The following is a 17,841-nucleotide window of genomic DNA, read 5'->3' as shown; positions in this document are numbered from 1 at the left end:
GAGCTATTAATTCCTAAATAAATGGAATAAGTAGCACTTAGGATCAGGAGCCACAAGGGTCCACTGCCTATCTCCTGTTTAGAGGTCTGTTTAAACAGGAATTAAAAGAAATCCCTTCAGTGGATTTAGGCCAAAAGCTGAAATCTGCAAACACAGATACTTGACCTCATTGGAATGCTCCCCTGGGTGACCACAGAGGAACCACGCAGACCCTGGAGTTCTCCAGAGACAAACACCATTTTTGTAAGTTTGCTACGAAGATGCAATAGCCTGAACACAAATTAGGAAACTCTCCCTTCTACTCCTCTTCGAAACACCAAAGCGCAACTTCTCTGTGTTCCCTGTCTTTGTATCTCCCTAGCACAATGAAAAGAAAACCACAGACTTCATGTCCAGCCTGCTTTTAAAAATGAAGAACTTCTTTGAAGATGCAATGGCCACCCTGAGCAATGGCATTACTTGATCGAAATATCAACACGTGTTTGTTTCAGAGCTGGTAACCAGAAATCACGACCATCTCCAGGTCAAACAGCCGGATGGCAATGCCGGACTGGAGCACACTCCTCCAGACCCACAACTCCCATGCGACGTCAGATGCCCTAATTCCGCTTAACTTAAGTATCGTCCTTGTGAATGGACTTTGATGTGTCTTCGTTTGGGCAGCGTACTGAAAACAGCAGTCATGATGCCTTTTAAGTATTAGTCATCCCTTTTTAAGGCCGAGGCCACTGGGCCCGAGTGTCCCCAGTCTGGCAGCGTCCCCTTCACCGGCCACAGGACCGCGGCGCCGGGGGACACGGCCACGGCGTCCCCGCCTGGCCCGGGGCAAGCCACAGGAGCGGGTCGGGGAGTCCCGAACCACCAGCCCCGCCGCCCCCGGCCCCGCTCACCCTTCTTGTCCATGAGCCACATGAAGAAGAAGCAGGGCGCGAAGCCGATGGGCCCCCAGAAGACGAGCAGGGCGATGTCCCAGCCGCTGAAGCCGAAGGCCAGGCGGGCCGAGTTCTGGATAGGGCCCCAGGTGTTCCACACGAGGCCCTGCGCGAAGCCCAGCAGCGAGAACAGCAGCAGCACCAGCCACCGCCGCCCGTACACGCGGCCCGACAGCGGCGGCAGCAGCCCCGCCGGGACCCCCGCCGGCCCCCGCGGCTGCGGCCGCGGCTGCTGCGGCGGCGGCGGCAGAAGGGGCCGCCGCTCCTCCGCGCTGCTCCAGCCCAAGCCCATCTGCGGGGGCGCTGCCGGGGGCCCGCAGGGGAGGAGGGGACGGGGCCGGGGGAAGGGACACCCACACTTCAGCCCCCGAGCGCGGCAGCGCTGCCCCGGCCCGGCACTGCCGCATGCGCGGTCGGGGAGGGCCGGCGGCCGCCTCCTTCCTCCGCCGGCGAGGGGAGGAGGGAAACGGCGCCGCGGAGGAAAGCCGGGCCCGCCGCCCGCGGGGAGGGAGCCGCGCCGGCGGGCAGCGGGGGCGTGCGGAACGGGGAGAGCACCGGGCCGTCACCCCGCGGGGAGCGGGGGAGAAGAGCCTGGGGCAGGAGCGCGGCGGCCCGCGGGCGCGGCCGCCCGGGTGTCACCGGCAGGGCCGAGGAGCTCCGGCCGTCACGCTGCCATCGGCTCCGCCCCGCCGCGACTCCCGGGCCGCGCTGCCCCTTCCGCCGCCGAAGGCGGTGCCGAGCGAGGCCCGCCCGAGCCGCTCCGCAGGCAGAGCCACCGGAGCATGGCCGGGGCGCAGAGCTGCCGTCCCCCCGCGCCGGGTAGGTGCCCCTCGGCCCGGCCCGCCCCGGACCCCAGCGCGGCGTGGCTCCAGGCCCGGGCCGAGGGCGGATATGGGGAGGGTGAAGCGGCGGCTGAAGCGAGGCCGTGACCGGACCCGCCGAGCCTCTCCATCAGCTCCTCCTCCGACGCGTCCCTTACGGCCGCGGGCCCCTCGCCGCAGTGTGGTACCTACGCGCAGGGAGGTGCTGCAGAAGGGCATCGGGTATCGATCCTCTTAAAGGGAGAAGGAAATCATGCTGCTGTGGTGGATACAAATCAACCGTGTTCCGAATTGAGAGGGGAAAAATAGCAGGGTTCAGATAGAACACGCACAGAAATCCATTTAAATATAATTCGTGTGAATATACCATCATGTGGGGAACACTATGCTCATTAGTATTATAATTTAAATAGATTGAAGTATATATTCATTAGATTAGGTTACGTGAGAATTTATCTGTATATCAACCATCTGTATTTGTCATAAAATTAATGGTTCATATGCTGCACAGTGCTTCATGTGCCCTAAAAAATTGAGTATTTCAGTGTGGCTTGATTAGGCATTCTGTCACAAAGTCTGGAAGTTGGCTTGATAAATGCCCATGTAATTAAATGAGGAGAGCTGAACGGTGGGATCCCCACAGACTGGTTTTATGTCTGGTGTCAGTGTCATAACTGTTGATGTGCTGGGCAGTGCACAGCTGAATTTTACACTTGGCCATCATCCCACAATTTTGCAGCCAAAACCTCAGACTCCCATGAAATTCTTCTCAGAACATAACAGACATCGCATTTTGTTTAGACCATGCAGCTCAGTTTCCTAGACTGAAAGTGCAACAAGGAAGTATATGCTGACTGAAATCAGCAGAACTATGATCGAAAGAAAATTGTATTTTGTCTACAAAAGTTCAGGAAATGCCCGAGGAAAAATAAAATTCACGGACAATTAAATAATGGGACATAAAGGAAACTCAGATTTGAGGCTGCTGTGTACAGCTGTAGTGACAAAAGTACACTAAAAAACATAGGGTGAGATTCAGACTTGCTCGTGACTGATATATATTCTGGTAGTGCTTTGGAGCTCCAAATAAGATTAATTACCCGTTTTACTAAGTCTTTTTCATCCATTACCACCTCAGCGTAGTTTAGCCTAAGCCAAAATGTTCTTTCAATTTAAAAAGGGCATGTTACTACTATAATTTAAGTGATTTGCTGGCATTCATCCAAAGACGAAGTGCTGCTATTTGCAGAAGTAAACAATGTGAAAAAGTACTTCTCTCTTTGAACATTTTTCAATTAACTGCAGTAATTGTGGAGGTTTCATGGTTCTAGTGGCAGGAAACCCATCCAGAAATAAGGCAAGTGGGGTTTTGTGGTGTCCTTTTTAACTGCAAAACTTGTCTCATGCCTCATATTATCTGCATGGTGAAATGAAAACTTGAATATAAGCAGGATAGCTCTTTGATAACTTATCCAAGACACTTCATCTTACGATGGGTTTCAAGATATTTTGACTCTTTCATGGGTCAACAGGAAAGAAAAATTTCTGAGAAACAGCAACAAACTAAAGGGGCTGTCAAAATAGGCTCAAAAATATTTAAGTGTATTTATTATTGACTTAATGATGATTTAAATAATTAATTTGAATTGCTTGATTTGAAATCGCTCCATCTTTTCATAGCTTCACAACCCATATGCGCATCTTTCAGTCATGGCCTGACCTTTTCTATCCCAGCTATTTAATTAACACAGTGTAATATTCCGTGTGAATTATTCTTGTTTGCAGGATATGGTATTGGTTAAATTTGTTAATGTAAAGGAGCAGTGTATTGTTGATAAACTGTTGGAAACCAAATTAGCTTTATCTTGCAGCTAGCTGATTGCATTATTTCACTCATGGGTATAATACTCCTCTAAATATGCTAATTTCACTCTTTTCTCCGTGTGGTGACATTTTTACTGTTCTCATTACTGACATTTGTAATATTTGAGGTGGGGAAATTTTTCTTGCTTTAACCTCATTATAATGTACCTAAAGAGATTTGAATATTATCAGATGAAATGCACATATATTCAGGCAAGCAGAAAGGTTATTTTCTCTCCTGGCCCATAATTTTCATGTCTACAGCAGGTCTTGCATGGACAGAATGACACCTAGATCCAAAACTGTGATACAGGTGCCCATGCAGGTACTAATTGCCTAAGCACAATAGTTTGTCCATTGTTAGGTGCCTTCATTTCCAACCTACAAGCTCTGTGGTGGTTGGGTGACCATATTCATGCCTGTCTGCCCATGTCTGACCTAAAACATTCAGGAATTCATCTTAGGAGGAGTTGGTCGCCTGGAGCTCTGATAGACTGGTGGTGACAGACAAAAATTACATGGCTGAGGCTGTTCTTGCTTCCAAATGCTCTTGCCATCCTGGCAGGCCTGGCAGATCTGCTTACAAGTTGGCACCTGCAGTGTGCCGATTTAAGATTGGCTTATTAATATAAACTGAGGCTTTGATGGGTTTGTTGCAGCCTTGAGGCATCTGGAGAGCCTAGTTCAGCTAAAACATATCGGTCATGTAATGGTTGTGCTCAGCAGTCCAGGAGAGCATCTCCCCTTGGGGCAACCCCCAGTTCCTAGCACATTAGGAAGTGCCATGTGCTCTTTCCTGTCACCACAGTTCTGACAGATTTGCTCTCCATGTGACATTCTTCAGAGATTCAATGAACATCAGCGTCTCCTTGGTTCTTACACCTCTCTCCCAGCCGCTCCTAACGTCATGTATACAATCTTGTCCTTTCTTCTATCATCTCATACCTTGCAATGTGACAAGCAGCAAGCCGTTGCATACCCTGTAAAGGTTTGAAGCTTTTTGGTACAAAATGGGCAGAACCTGAAATTAATTCAAAGATTGAAAAATAGTATTTTGCAGATTCTGAAAATTGCTTCCAGGATCTAAAAAAGGTTCTCTTTACCAGGGATTTCCCTCAATTTCCAAACTTCAGCTGGAATTGTGACAGTGCAGTTTCAGAGCTGCCATAAACACTGGTGTAGCAGGGATCTGTAATGGGTGAGTTCTTTTCACCCCATCTTGTAAAACACCTCTGAAGGTGAGCCTGTGAGGTGTGAGCAAATCCCGTTCTTCCTTCCTCACGTTTTGACATCGTTTCTATTCTGGTTGCTCAGAAACAGTTTGGTTGTAATCTGCTCTGTCTTGGGCTTGGTTTGGGCACCTTCCAATCTGTGTATTCATTCAGCATATTTCTTGCCTTTTTTATTGAGAAGTATGTAAATTCCAGCTCTAACATCATACAGTGATTTCCTGGTCCTTCAGTTTTACAGTGCTTCCTTTTTTCTAGTATCAAGAAGAAGCAAAAATTCAGACCAGACACATCTTTAGCTTATGAAGGCTGAACTGTTTTATTCTTAAATTCACACTTCAGTGTTTTCCAGTGGGGAATTCATTTATATCTTTTGATTGCAGCCTGTGTATATTCCCACTGCAGAGTGACCATTGTAGTGTAGATGATTCCAGGTTTGTGGTGAGTCAGAGCCCATTGTTAGATTCTCTAGGGAGAGGTGGGATAGCTCCTTATTCTTGTGGAGTCTACCTTTGTGGCTGGCTGATGAAAGACATGTCACTAGATTCCCTATACACCACACTGTAGATTCTTTACTGCAGCTCTCAAAAGGAATATGCAAAAGTCACATCTGACTTGGGCTTTGCGCACATTTAAAACATTCTGTGCTCCATTTCTGCTTGTTCTGCCATTCATCACCTTCTTAATGATGAACATGTAAGTGATGATTGTATCTTCTTTGAGGGGGAGGTAGAAGCTACATGATGTCTTTCATCAAGGCAATTTTGTTGGCTACTTCCCTACCTCACTTAGCCTTCAGGCTTCATGTCATAGACATTTTAGGGAGTTTATATTGGAACTCCAGTTTCAGCAGACTACTGCTCTTGTGTTGTCTCATTTTATTGAGGACCACCATGTGCAAGTAACCACAAATGACATCAGTGGAGATTTTTACACCCCCAAAATTATGTTAAGGAAACTCAGTTTCGAAGACTGATGGTTCCTCTCTTCCTGAAAACCTGAGAATTATGCAAATGAGCTGAGTCACAGGGATGGTGGAGGATGTTAGGCTTGAATTGGGAAATAGAGGGTAAAATTCTCCACCGTCTCCTTGCGCTAGGACTGCCTCAGTGCAGCTCTTGTCTCTGGTGCCAGCAAGGAGAGATAGTCATGGTGCTCTGGTACTGGTCTGTCCATTGTGTCTCTGGTGCATGTGTTTCTCATTTCTTATCAGACTGTGCCATTGTTCTCCTCTTGTCTTACATCCAAGCAGCATGGGGTAACTTAATTACCTCTCTTCTATAATTAACAATGTAGACATTAGGGAGTTTGTTTCTGTTGGTCTAGTCACGTTTAACTGTCATACAATAGGTATGCTGTGAGCTCAGCAAATGAGTTGTCTGAAGACCTGATTGTCTGGGTAGATGTTTGGGATCAAATCCATATTGAGGACATAAAGCTCACAAAATGTTATTTGTGTCTTTGAAAATGTGAACCTATCATGTAATTCCATATAGAAAGAAGAGGCTGAATGGATTATTTATTTGTCTGTGCTTTTCTCAACAGGGACATATATGAATAAAGTTTAAACTATTCTATGCTTTGTGATCACAGACACAATGAAATTCTTGGGAGTAGATACAGTAGCATGAGATTTTGGGTTCTGTAAGAGTATTTGAAAAAAGAGCAATGGTAAGGTAGTTTAGATGTCTTGGTATAAAAGTGCACTTTTAACCTTTAGCAGTTTTATTATTTTGCTAATGTTCAGGGTGTTATCTTAAAATTTTATGTAAAATTCATGCTTTTGAAGACCAGACATAAAATACATCATTCCTTCTAATACTAGTATTATATTAGACAATGCTGAGTAGAGTGATGTTAATGTTTAAAAAGAATATGAAAATACTGAAACTCTTCTACTGAAAGGAGTTTTCCCTATTTACTGATAGGTTGAAAAATACTGAGTTTTGGTAGATTTTGCATATTGCAAGAAACTTCCAAAATTCAAAGCAGCAGCACTGTCATAGTTTCTTGTATAATTAAAGGTCACCTTCAGTCTCCAGAAATGCAGATGCAACTAATTACAACTGCTGTAACTGAGGTCTGAGTAGAAACTTGGGCCTGCAGTCCTTGATCTTCTCTGATATTTAGTCTTGGTGTTTACAGATACAGAAACTTCACAGGCAGTTGTTATTTGAAAAAGAAAAGATAAAGGAAATCTCCGGAGGGAAAATGCTAAAGATACATTGACATCACTAGCAGCAGTTTGTTGTATTACAGAGTTGTGAAATATGAGCTTCTATGTAAAAAGGCTGTGCTTTTTCAGCTAAAAAGAGGAAGAAGAGTTTATGTTTAATAGTTATATTAAAAAACAGAACTAACATGAACATGTTAAGGTTGAAAATTAAATTAGAAAACCTTGGTAGTTCACATTTTTGTGGGCTGTTTTGGTCAAGTGTATTCTTGACATTATGTCAAAGCAATATTTTTACAGTCTATATGAACCCCAGGATTCAAAACATACACTGTTAACAGTTTTTCACCTACTAAACTCATGTTGCAGCATGAGAACTTTTATGAACAGAAATAGAAATTTGAAGCAAAGATTAACTTCTGCTTGTTTTAGCCATGCTGAAATAAGTGGAATGATGTAAACAATGGAATAATAGCCATGCCATTTCTTTAGTATTCCTATAATAATGGCAGTCCCCAAATCTAATACCCTTATTGTGTATTTCAGAAACTGTTCTTGAGGTTCACATGGTGAATCTCTTTCAAGTCTATAATTTATGTAATTCAAAAACTTCTTTTACTCTTTTCAAGTATAATTTAATTCTGACAATTAATTATACCTCTAATTGACTCAGTCATTAATCATAATTTGTATCCTGTGCATTATGATGGTGAACACGGTCATGTATACTACCATCATAACCCCTGTGAAGATCAAATTCAAAAGGCTCCATTGTATTAATTTCTACTTATTACAATAGCTTGTAGGAAAAAAAGCATGTATTTGGAGAATACTATTGACTGTTTACAATAGCTTATGGGAAAATAGTGTAAATGAGAAGATTTAGATTGTTTTGTTGCTGCCATTTTGAAATTCTTGTCAGTCAAGTTTGCAGGACTGAGCAAAAATAAAGTCCCAATTGGTTACAGTTTCTGACAGTGAATTTTATATGGTGTATTCATCTATTTAAGAGTAGTGCTTTCATACTTACTACTGACAAGGAATAGAAAAAGAAATACAAATAAACTTTGCTTATGATATGAACAAATTCTTTTTTTTTTCTTCAAAATACACACATTAACTTCCTGACATGCCAGTTCCCTTACCTTCAGTTATAATGTTACATTAGTATAGAATTTTGTATTAAATTTTCTGTTTATTGGGAAATGTCAGAAATGTGTATCAGTGCCAGTGGGCTACTAGGAACACAGGTTTGGCTACTGAATTTCCTCAGTAGCAGGTTTGTTTAATTTACACCCCGTAGACTAACAGGTGGAATTTTGGCAGCCTAGCTTAAGGAAGAATAGTCTTATCCTTTTATATCCTGGTGGAAGGTTTTGGTGAAAGACCACAGTCTTTTCCTTCAAGCATTTCTTCTACTGGTGGAGACCAGAGGAGCTGAGGTCATTCAGCATTCAGTTCATGAGCTGAAAACTGGCACGACTGCATTCTAAACCTGCACGGCAGGATGGAGGAGAGACGTCAGGCAGAAGCTGGCCAGGGGTTCAGGAAGAGCTTTCGAGGAAGAGCCTTAGGGGATTTAGGGCAAGAAATTCCTAAACGTGTGCTTGAGATGATGCACTGTCATTTAGAGCGGCGGGGGGAAGTCCCTCCAGAGCTGTGTTCTGGGCTCAGCCCCTGCCCCTCCCTAAGGAATCTGGCGGCAATTCCCATTGCTTTATCAGAAGGACAAGATGAGGTTTGGGCATGGCTCCCACTCCTATCTTACTTCACGTCTGAAGTCACTTCGACTTCCTGTAAGAAAAACTGTAAGATGCTCAGCCCTGCCACAGGAGCACTGGAAAGTGAGTCCAAATTCCTCATTCAGCCTCTTTCTTTTCTTCCTTTGGCTGCCCTCCTCTGCAGTAGCACACATGGAGAGGAGGAAGGCTGTGTTGGCTGCTGGCTGCCAGAGTGAGCTGCGGCTGCCAGCTTACAAGTGCAGACTGGTCTGTCCAGAGTCTCCATGCAACTACCACCTCTCCTTCAGTAACCAAAACATCTGCAAATCTGGGGTAGCTGCCTGCTGTGTGCGTTCACAGCATTAACATTCCCACAGTCAAAACTAATAGCAACAGCAATAGCTGGCTAGCAGGTAATACCTAGATGTTGGTGCAGCTTATCCTGAAAACTACACATGTATATTTAGAGGCATTCTGTTTGCCCAGGGGAGGCTGATTATAGTGCATAGTGTTGTAATCACATGCAGATTATTTAAAGTCGGTTTTTTAATTTACAGAGTTAATGTACTGTGAAACCATTAAGTCTGACCTCCAAACCAAGTCACTTATACTTGCTTTGGGGAGTTTGCTCATCTTCCCCCATACCTTCTCTTTTCCCACTCCTGGCTGTTGAATAGTTAAGATTCTGGAGGTTAGGTGATTTTTTTTATTCACCTGTCTGCTCTGTATTAATGTATTCAAAATGTAATTTTTTTCTTTTATTTTTTTTTTAATAAAATAAGTAAGGAAAAGGAAGCATTACAGATTTGCTGGAGAAACAATTTGATGATGCATGTACCAAATACATTACCAGGATTTCCTTGTACTCCCTATTTTAGAAAATAATTTTAATACCTCTCAATTAAATCTCATATTTAAGCAGCAGGGTGTTTTTGCAGAAGCCAACTGCCATGCACTAATGAACTCTTATAATTTGCTAAATTATTTTAAATGAATGACAGTACACTTAGCTTTTTAATGACTGTACATTTAACTTCTGAACAACTTTGATCAAGTCCACTTTTAGTTAGACTGCCTGCTGTGCTAAACTCTTAATTCCCAAACCCTACTCAGTTATTCAGAAAAATTGTTAATCAGAAACATTAAATTATTTTCTGCTTCAGAAGCACAAAGTCTACTGGAGAGTACTTGGCCAATTCATTACTTCTCTTTTACCTGCCCTCAGTGCTAAGTCTGGATGAGGCTTAATGTTTGACGGTACTTTGTGTAAAGACAACTGGAGAGTTTTCTTTTTTTAATTGGGAGATCTCTATTTTGCAAAGTGCTGCCTTTCTAAAGAACACCTATGTTTTTTGCCAATTATATAAGCTGCCACAGTTACAAAACTTGAGCTAAAACTTGGTTCATTTTTTTAGTTCCTGGTTGGATTCTGTACATGCCTTGGGTAAAGTCAAAACATGAGACAAATTATTCCTGCTTCCTTTTGTACTGTGAAGTTACACCATTTGTTGAGCCTGGTAGAAAGAACTAAGCTGAAGTATTCCTTTTCTCTTGTGGATCAGAGTACAGCTGAGAAAATGAAGACTCCCACAGAGCTTTTCTTTTTCAAGGGAATATGCATTTCTATTCTGTCCTGCTACCCAATCTCCCCTAGGAATTTGATATTTAATGCCTAAGATGTGCAATGGATATTTTTCTTCTTTGCTACACATTTTATTTGTTCCCCTTTAACTTGTGCACATCTGTATCCAAAGTGTATGTGCTTGTATATGCTACACAACCTCAGGTTTTCCCTTGAACTCAATTACCATCAATCTCAGTTTATAAAATACCAAGAAGCAATAGCCCAGTTTATAAGGTTTTTGTGAAACTATGATAACAATAACTGAGGAAATGATTATTTTAAACTATAATCCTTCTAATCTCTCTTTGGTTCTTCTATCTTCAGATATCTCTTTAAACTGCTTTTTCCTACTCCTACAGCATATGGTTCCATCAGAAACCTCTGTTGGTCTTGAGCAGAGTTCTAATTATCATAATATCTATTTGCTGTATATGATACATGATATACATGTATCATACAAGTATATGATATTTACCTTTTATCATGTGTCTTTTCTCTAGCAGGCACTTAGATATGCATGACAAGTGTTATAGGGAAAAAATTACATTTAGCTGACTCTGTTCTCACCAAGAAATATACAAAGGCGAATCAAGACACAGATCTAGCAAGAATCTGCATTTGTCTTTGCAAAAATCCGTAATGTGTATTTTTTAAGTCTTTACATTTTCTAAAATGTTTCAAATGACACTGTGCATTATATGTATTGTATGTGATTATCTATATCAGGAGAAGATATATACTTATCTAATGAAGATTTTAATACTTTTTGAAGATAGGAATTATTAGCATCTTAGTAAGACAGACTGTCCTCTTTCATGTTTTCTTGATTTTATAGAGAAATATGTTTACACCTGAACATGGTGACATGACAATCATTCAGTAGAGGAAAGGCTATTTAGCCTAATTGTGGTTTTTTGTTTGGCAGTGGCCTACTCTCCCAGTAGCTTCAGCTCTGAGCTTCCCACTGTGTGTGTATGCTCTGTGGTTAAAACCACACCTTGCAAAAGCATGATGTGCATGTGGAAATCACATTAGAAAGCCACACAGAATCAACAGTTGGCTTCAAAGAGCCTTCCTGTCTCTTCCAGTAAAATTTCTGCTTTTGTAGCATATCCCAGCTGTTGACTGAAGTTGCAGGATAAACCTGAAACTTTTGCAATAAAAGTCAGCTTTACAAAATCTTCCAAAAAGGTATCACCAGTTTCTTGCATTTAGTTGCGTTTACATCCTCTAAAATACTTAAATGTAGTGCCCTTAAAGCAAAAAAAAAAAAAAAAAAAAAACCTGAGTAGTTAAAAGGACAGACATGCAGTGATAAACATGGCCTAAACAGAAGTAATTTCATTTTTATGAGCTGGAAAATCTGAAAGGTAGGTAAGGCCTGCCAGCTCCCACATGGTGAAAGCCACCTCTGTACAATTTTATAATTGCACTGGTGAAAGACAGAAGTTTTATAAAACCCCTGAGTGTGTTCAGATCTGGACCGAGTCTTGCGTTAGCTCTTGAACAGAATCCCTGTGAAAAGCCATGCTGAGCTTTCACCTCTTGCCATGCCTCCAGCCAGCTCCTGGTGGCTGCACCAGCACGTGCCCTTGTGTCTGCAGATGGTCCTTCTGCCTTCCCTAGGTGTGCTAACCTATTCCTTGGAAAGCCCCAGAGCCTCCTCCCGGGGTAGGGAACACCATATGCTGAGACATACGGTCCCCGTGAGGCCTCCTTATGTCCTGCTTGTGTAAGTTGCTGGGGTGTGAGACTGAAGGCCAAGTGTCAGAGACATCTCTGTGTCACAGCAACACCATCCTGTCAAGTGTTGCTCTGCGTATGAGAGGAAATGTGGAAAACAAACCAAAATCCAAGCTCCCTCCTGTCTGCCTTAGGAAGGAGAAGCCATTTAAAATTTTTATGTTCCATGAAGATAAAATACCAGAGGTCTTTAGTTTTAAAGCTTCACAATGGAGTTTTCAGGAGTGAAAAGTGAGGGATTTGGTTTCCCTGGAAGTCTGTGGAATAAGAGACCCATTGACTCTAGGAAACCCCAGCCCCAATACCTCCCACTGAGTTTGTGTGAAGATAGCAGCTTAATTTAGAAAACATATAGCTGTGCATTTTTTCTAATTTTCTAATTTAGAAAAAATGCACAGCTATATGGGAGTATAAACCCTGTCGAAAGAAGAGGGACTCAGCAAAAGTTACCAACAAGATACAGCACACAGCATGCACAGGACACCTGTTATTCCCACTTCAGAATTCAAAGATTTATTTTGGATTTTTGTTGCATTTAAATTAATCCTGAAGAACTTTTCTCAGTGACATTGTTCCCAGTGGGTCATCTTGTGTTTCCCCTAGCTGGCTCCACAGGGTTGCCCCATGTGCCACTGGGTGGTTCTCTGCTATCTCTCACATATGGGGAGAAGTGACAGGCAAAATTAGCACCCAGCAATGAAGGAAATTTTCTTGGCCTGTATTTATTTAACTCATCATGTATGCCAGACCATCATTTGACCCCTAAATACAATGATTGAATTGGTTTGTTTGTTTTAAATAAACTGCTGGAAGTCAGGAGGAGCCACATGTATCAATTCATGTTAAATCTTAGCCATTATGCAGATACAAATTCTGGATGAGTTAACTTCAATTGAGGTTAAAATAATGAATGGATTTTTTTATGATCTGAAGCTGTAGTCCGCCTCTTCCGCTCTATGGAGATGTCATTCCTTTTAAAAAACTCCAGATTTTCCTTCTGAATATGTCCCTAAAGAAAAGTTGTTCTGAAAGTGCTGAGTTAATTCAAGATTGCCAGCATTTTAGCTTGACAGTTTCAGTGGGGCATATAGATCTCTAAACAGCAAAGGAATAAATGGAAATCTTGGGTTAGTTTACTTCTTGGATTGGCATAATTTTCTTCTTCTAAATTCTGTTGATGAAATTTTAAAACACTTCAAAAATACCTGCTGATTCGTTGTGCTACTGTTTCTCAGTTTAAAGAGAACACATGGAGAGCTGGTTTGCTACCTCTGACAATACACTACAATTTTGGAAAGAATCCCATGCAGAAAAACTGTTACTCATTATATTCATGTTCTCTAAACTCTGAACATTATTTACAAGTTTATTTTTTTGTTAGCCTATTCCTAAGCAGTTTGGCAACAGTGTTTTATTGCCTAAGATACAAGTGAAAATTCTAAACATGTGCCTATTTTTATTTTTTGCTTTATATTTTAAATGCTAATACGCCACTTTAAACTTTAATTTAGTTCTTCCAGTGTTTGCAGTACAACTTTGATTTTTAAAAAATCTACAAATGCAATAAAACAATCAGTTATAAACACAGGAGGTCTTAGTTCTTACTGTTTTCTGTCCCATGGAAGATGGTAGGTAACACTTCATTTATGATAAATCATCTCTCTCCATCTGTTTTTTTTTTTTTTCTTTCTTTACATAGATGAAGATGTCAAACCATTTACTCCTGAGAAAACCAAGGAAATTGTGATGTCTCTACAGCAACCTGCAGTCTTCTGTAACATGGTTGGCAACTGGCCAGCCCTGCACTGGAATGTCAAATACCTTTCTGCTGTGTTGGAGGGAAAGACAGTCCAGTTTAGGCTGGGCCTGAAGACGGTGGATTTAGGTGAGAATAAGGTGGACAGGCATTAATGTCACAAGTCTCTTTTCTAGGTCCTGCAATTATCTGCCTTTTCATTATAACTGTTCTCTCTCTAATGTATTGGTTTTCATTGCAGGCTTTGTTTTTAGGAATGGGATTTGCCCAGCAGTAGAACTCTCCCTTCTCTTTCTCATGCATTTATTCTTAGTAGGAGGTCTGGTGGGTAACACCAGCATTTAAGAACCAAGTCTCTCAGTTTTCCTTCCTTGCTTTGTAGTGTGTGGGTTTGGTCCTGCTCTTACCCATGATTAGATTGTTCAGGTGAGCTGAGCTTCCATATCCATAAGCCTCTGTTAAGGAATTAGCTAAATAGTTAGCCAGACTTGAGGTATTTATCTGTATGGTGGTAATTCTCACCTTCCTCCAGATGTTTTTAAGACTTAGGTGGTTTTCAGTACTTTAAGGTCCTGTGATGAAAGACATGATGGAAGTATAAAACATTAAGAAAATAATTTGACACCAGTGCAATAATTTCACTGCTAAACCTCCAGATTCACTCATACATCTTGGAACATGCCATGGGAGAAAGACAATTTTCCAACTTGATTTTAAATGCTACAATTTCATCTCTGTAGCCACACAGTAGTGTGTCCATGGACAGACTGAGTTTCATACCATGGAGGGAAGATAGAAGAAACATTTTCCATCTGCTATCTACTTGAAAGGTTCTGCACTGCTTTATCCCTGCCCTTTACATCCTTTGCCCTCCCAACAACATACCAAAATACAATTTGCCATGCACTTTCTCCCTTTTGCCTATAAAGTATCTTGACTACCTTTAGGATTTTTTTTTAACCCTTAGGCCAGAAAAATCCACTTTAAAAATATTTAACATGTCATGGTCTTTTAGACCCCACACAACTATTCTTTCTGTAGTCTTCTAACCTTTTTCAGTTGAACTTCCTCTTTCTTGGAATGTGGAGTCTGCACAAAGACTCCAGATGAGGGTCTGCCAGTTCCAGTGAAAGTGGTAGGATTACATCATGCTATCTTACTTAACACTGTGAAATTTGCTTTCTTCACAGCATCATGACCATGTTATTTCACGTTCCATTTTTGCAAGAGAAGTGATGAAACAGAAGTGTTAGAGGGAAAATGCTTGGTGTGTTAGGATTTCAAAGCATTTTACCAGCATGGATTAATGATTTCTATGCTGGGGGGGGAAACAGATATTATTTACTCACTTTCTGCAGATGGGAAAACTGAAGTGTAGAATTAAAACCTTGGTATACATCTTCGTAGAAGTATCTCTGTAGTTCAGTGAGGTACCACCTAATTCTTTCTCTAAGTGTGAAATGCATCCCATTGCCAATAGAGAAGGTGCAGCATATATATATATATATATGAATATATATATATATGATACTTTCCTTGTTACCTATATACTTTGTTGCCGTATACCTTGTTAATATATCTGAGTTGTAACATACAGGGCCTACCAGGTAAAAGAGTAGTTTTGGTCCTACTCTCCATTAATTAGTAGGCACTTTTTGAGAGCCAGATGGATGTTCCAGCTGGCAGAGTTTCTGATGGGACTGATGGAGTATTATGTAGCTAAGTCACAGATTGATGCCACCAGCTGAGTAGATAAGAGTTGTCACTTAACAATAACTTGTAGTCACTAGAGATAGAGAGTGGATTTAAATTGGAATTTATATCTTGAAGCATCTAACTGCATTTTGCTTTTTCCTAAAGGCATTTATCCCTTTGCAGCAATCAGTTTGTCTCCAGGATCCTCCATTATGTGGTAATGTTGGTTAGAATTGTCTTCAAGGAGATTGGTACAGCCTTCAGGGGTTATATTGTAACTGAATGAGACCTGTGATGCCATAAAAAATTTTCAATATAAGAATATATTAGTGAAGCCATTATCCAAGCCATCTCGGAGTCTGAAATAATGCAATACATTCCATGTGCCACTGTCATTTGGAAGGTGGTTGATCTCACTATTGCATGCTTAAAATTACTTTTAACGAGGGCCTCTCTTTCTTATTGTTCCTGCTAACTTTCCTAGGTGAAATGGAGCCAGTCATCTGCTCAGAGAGAGAACAGAATTTTTATTCTAGAGTACAACTAAAATTGCATTGATCTCTTTCTGGATATTCCTTCCACATTCACAAGAGGTTTATTGCTTTAAGACTAGGTGGGACCATTCCTACTATGGAGTTGGAAATGTAGAAGAAAAAATCCACTCTCCTGCTTAAAGGCACATTCTGGTGACACTCTGAAATGGCACCTTCAGAGTTTCTGAGGTTATTTAAGCCATGAGGTTCATCTGGAAAACTCAGAATTCATGGAGACCTCTTACTACAGCAACTCCTCATCTTTCTTTAGTGCCACATCTGCAGCCTGGATGGGTTTCCCAAGCTGAAGATTCCTTAATGTACAAAAGTGAGAATTGCAAATGGGGCAACTTGCTGGGAGTTGCAAGGATTTTATATTTGCTTTTCTTACTAGTTTGTAACTTCCTGAGGCATATCAATGTGGATGGCACATTTGAAACATGGAAAAATGTGAGAGCTAGCAGTATTATTTGTGTATATTATTTGTACCTAAGTGTGTGTTTGATAGTATTCTGTCTGATAGTATTCTGTCTGATTACACAAGTTGAACAGTTTGTATCCATAAGAAGGGGAAAAAAGAGAGTACCAGAGTTCATCACAAGTACAGTGAAGCTGCTATTAATCAGGAAATCCCTACCCATCTGGTTCCAGTCACACCAAAAGATTTATTTTTCTGATGTGGGATAAGGGATAGGCCAAAGCTTCAGAAGTTTTGCTTCTGACAGAGATGTGGCATTACAGCTGTTGTGTCTGATGGCTACCTGAGGACACCAGCACAAAGTAAGAAGAAAACTTACAGAGAACTGACTTCTGTATGCAGCCATTTCTTGCTTCGACCATTTTTGGTGGTTGCATACTAAAATGAATCAACAATGAGTTTACTGTGAAGAAGCTGGAGAGAACAAGAAGCTGTCATGCTGATCAGTTTCTGAGTCACAGGATCTCTGGAGGATGTTTCTCTTACTAATGCTGGACAGAGCTGATGCTGTCAGATGCGCAGTAGGATAGGAAAGGGCTGCAACTTGACCGTGTTGCCAAGAGGTTTTACCACTAAGGATGGCAAAAGAATTCAGGTCCCTGAGGTTTGATATAGAGGGAGACTGCAAAGGTGGCTGTAGAATGAGTAGCTGAATAGGAGGCTGAAAATACAGTACAAGTACTGTACACTGATTAAATGTTGCATAAAGCTGAGATCTGAAGTGGTTATTGGAGTTGGCCAGGTTTTTTTTGTTTGTGAGTATGCCTGTGCTTTTTTATAGTATGAAATGGCTATTCCTTGCTTGGATTATTTGTTTAATTCCCCAGCAGCTGTGAATAGGAGTTTGGTTTTCTTTAAAGAAATGGAGAAGATATTTCACTTGCATTCTTAATGGAGCTTTAGGTGTTTTCCAAGGCTATTGCACCTTTTTATTTTTTTCTATATTTTCCTTAGTACACATTGCAAACACACTGAGAAGAACAGATTTTGGCAACTGTCAGAACCAGACCTTAACTAAAACCCACTTTCCCCCTCTTTTCCCCTCTTCCTGTAGTATTAGGGGAAAGAGGAACACTGTTATGCCTTCAGGTACCATGTCATCAGACAGAACTGGCAGCCTACTTTAGACTTGCATGGCTTAATCTGCAATTTGTCAATTACAAAACACCCTCAGCTTTAAGTCATTAAGTATTAGCAAACTTGTTAATAATTTTCTTGCTTTCCGTTGCTCATTGCTAACATTTTTACCCATGTTGCAGCCTACAACCTACAA

General features: G+C 41.4%; 2 protein-coding genes across 2 annotated transcripts in view; one reads left to right on the top strand and one right to left on the bottom strand.

The window, feature by feature from the left end:
• SLC49A4 (solute carrier family 49 member 4) overlaps positions 1 to 1,536 on the bottom strand; it is a 71,375-nt gene extending 69,839 nt beyond the window's left edge. Inside the window, exon 1 of the mRNA XM_053947251.1 lies at positions 891 to 1,536. Coding sequence (XP_053803226.1) covers positions 891 to 1,224 — 334 coding nt within the window. The 5' untranslated portion in view covers positions 1,225 to 1,536. The remainder of the gene's footprint in view (positions 1 to 890) is intronic.
• Positions 1,537 to 1,672: 136 nt separating this feature from the next.
• The window catches only part of HSPBAP1 (HSPB1 associated protein 1), a 38,318-nt gene continuing 22,149 nt past the window's right edge, over positions 1,673 to 17,841 (top strand). The window contains exons 1-2 of the mRNA XM_053947249.1: positions 1,673 to 1,751; positions 13,806 to 13,991. Of these exons, the coding sequence (XP_053803224.1) occupies positions 1,715 to 1,751; positions 13,806 to 13,991 (223 nt within the window). The 5' untranslated portion in view covers positions 1,673 to 1,714. The remainder of the gene's footprint in view (positions 1,752 to 13,805; positions 13,992 to 17,841) is intronic.

This window comes from Vidua chalybeata, chromosome 7 (assembly GCF_026979565.1).
Source record: "Vidua chalybeata isolate OUT-0048 chromosome 7, bVidCha1 merged haplotype, whole genome shotgun sequence".
NCBI lineage: Eukaryota > Metazoa > Chordata > Aves > Passeriformes > Viduidae > Vidua > Vidua chalybeata.
This window is presented reverse-complemented; position numbering and strand designations above follow the sequence as displayed.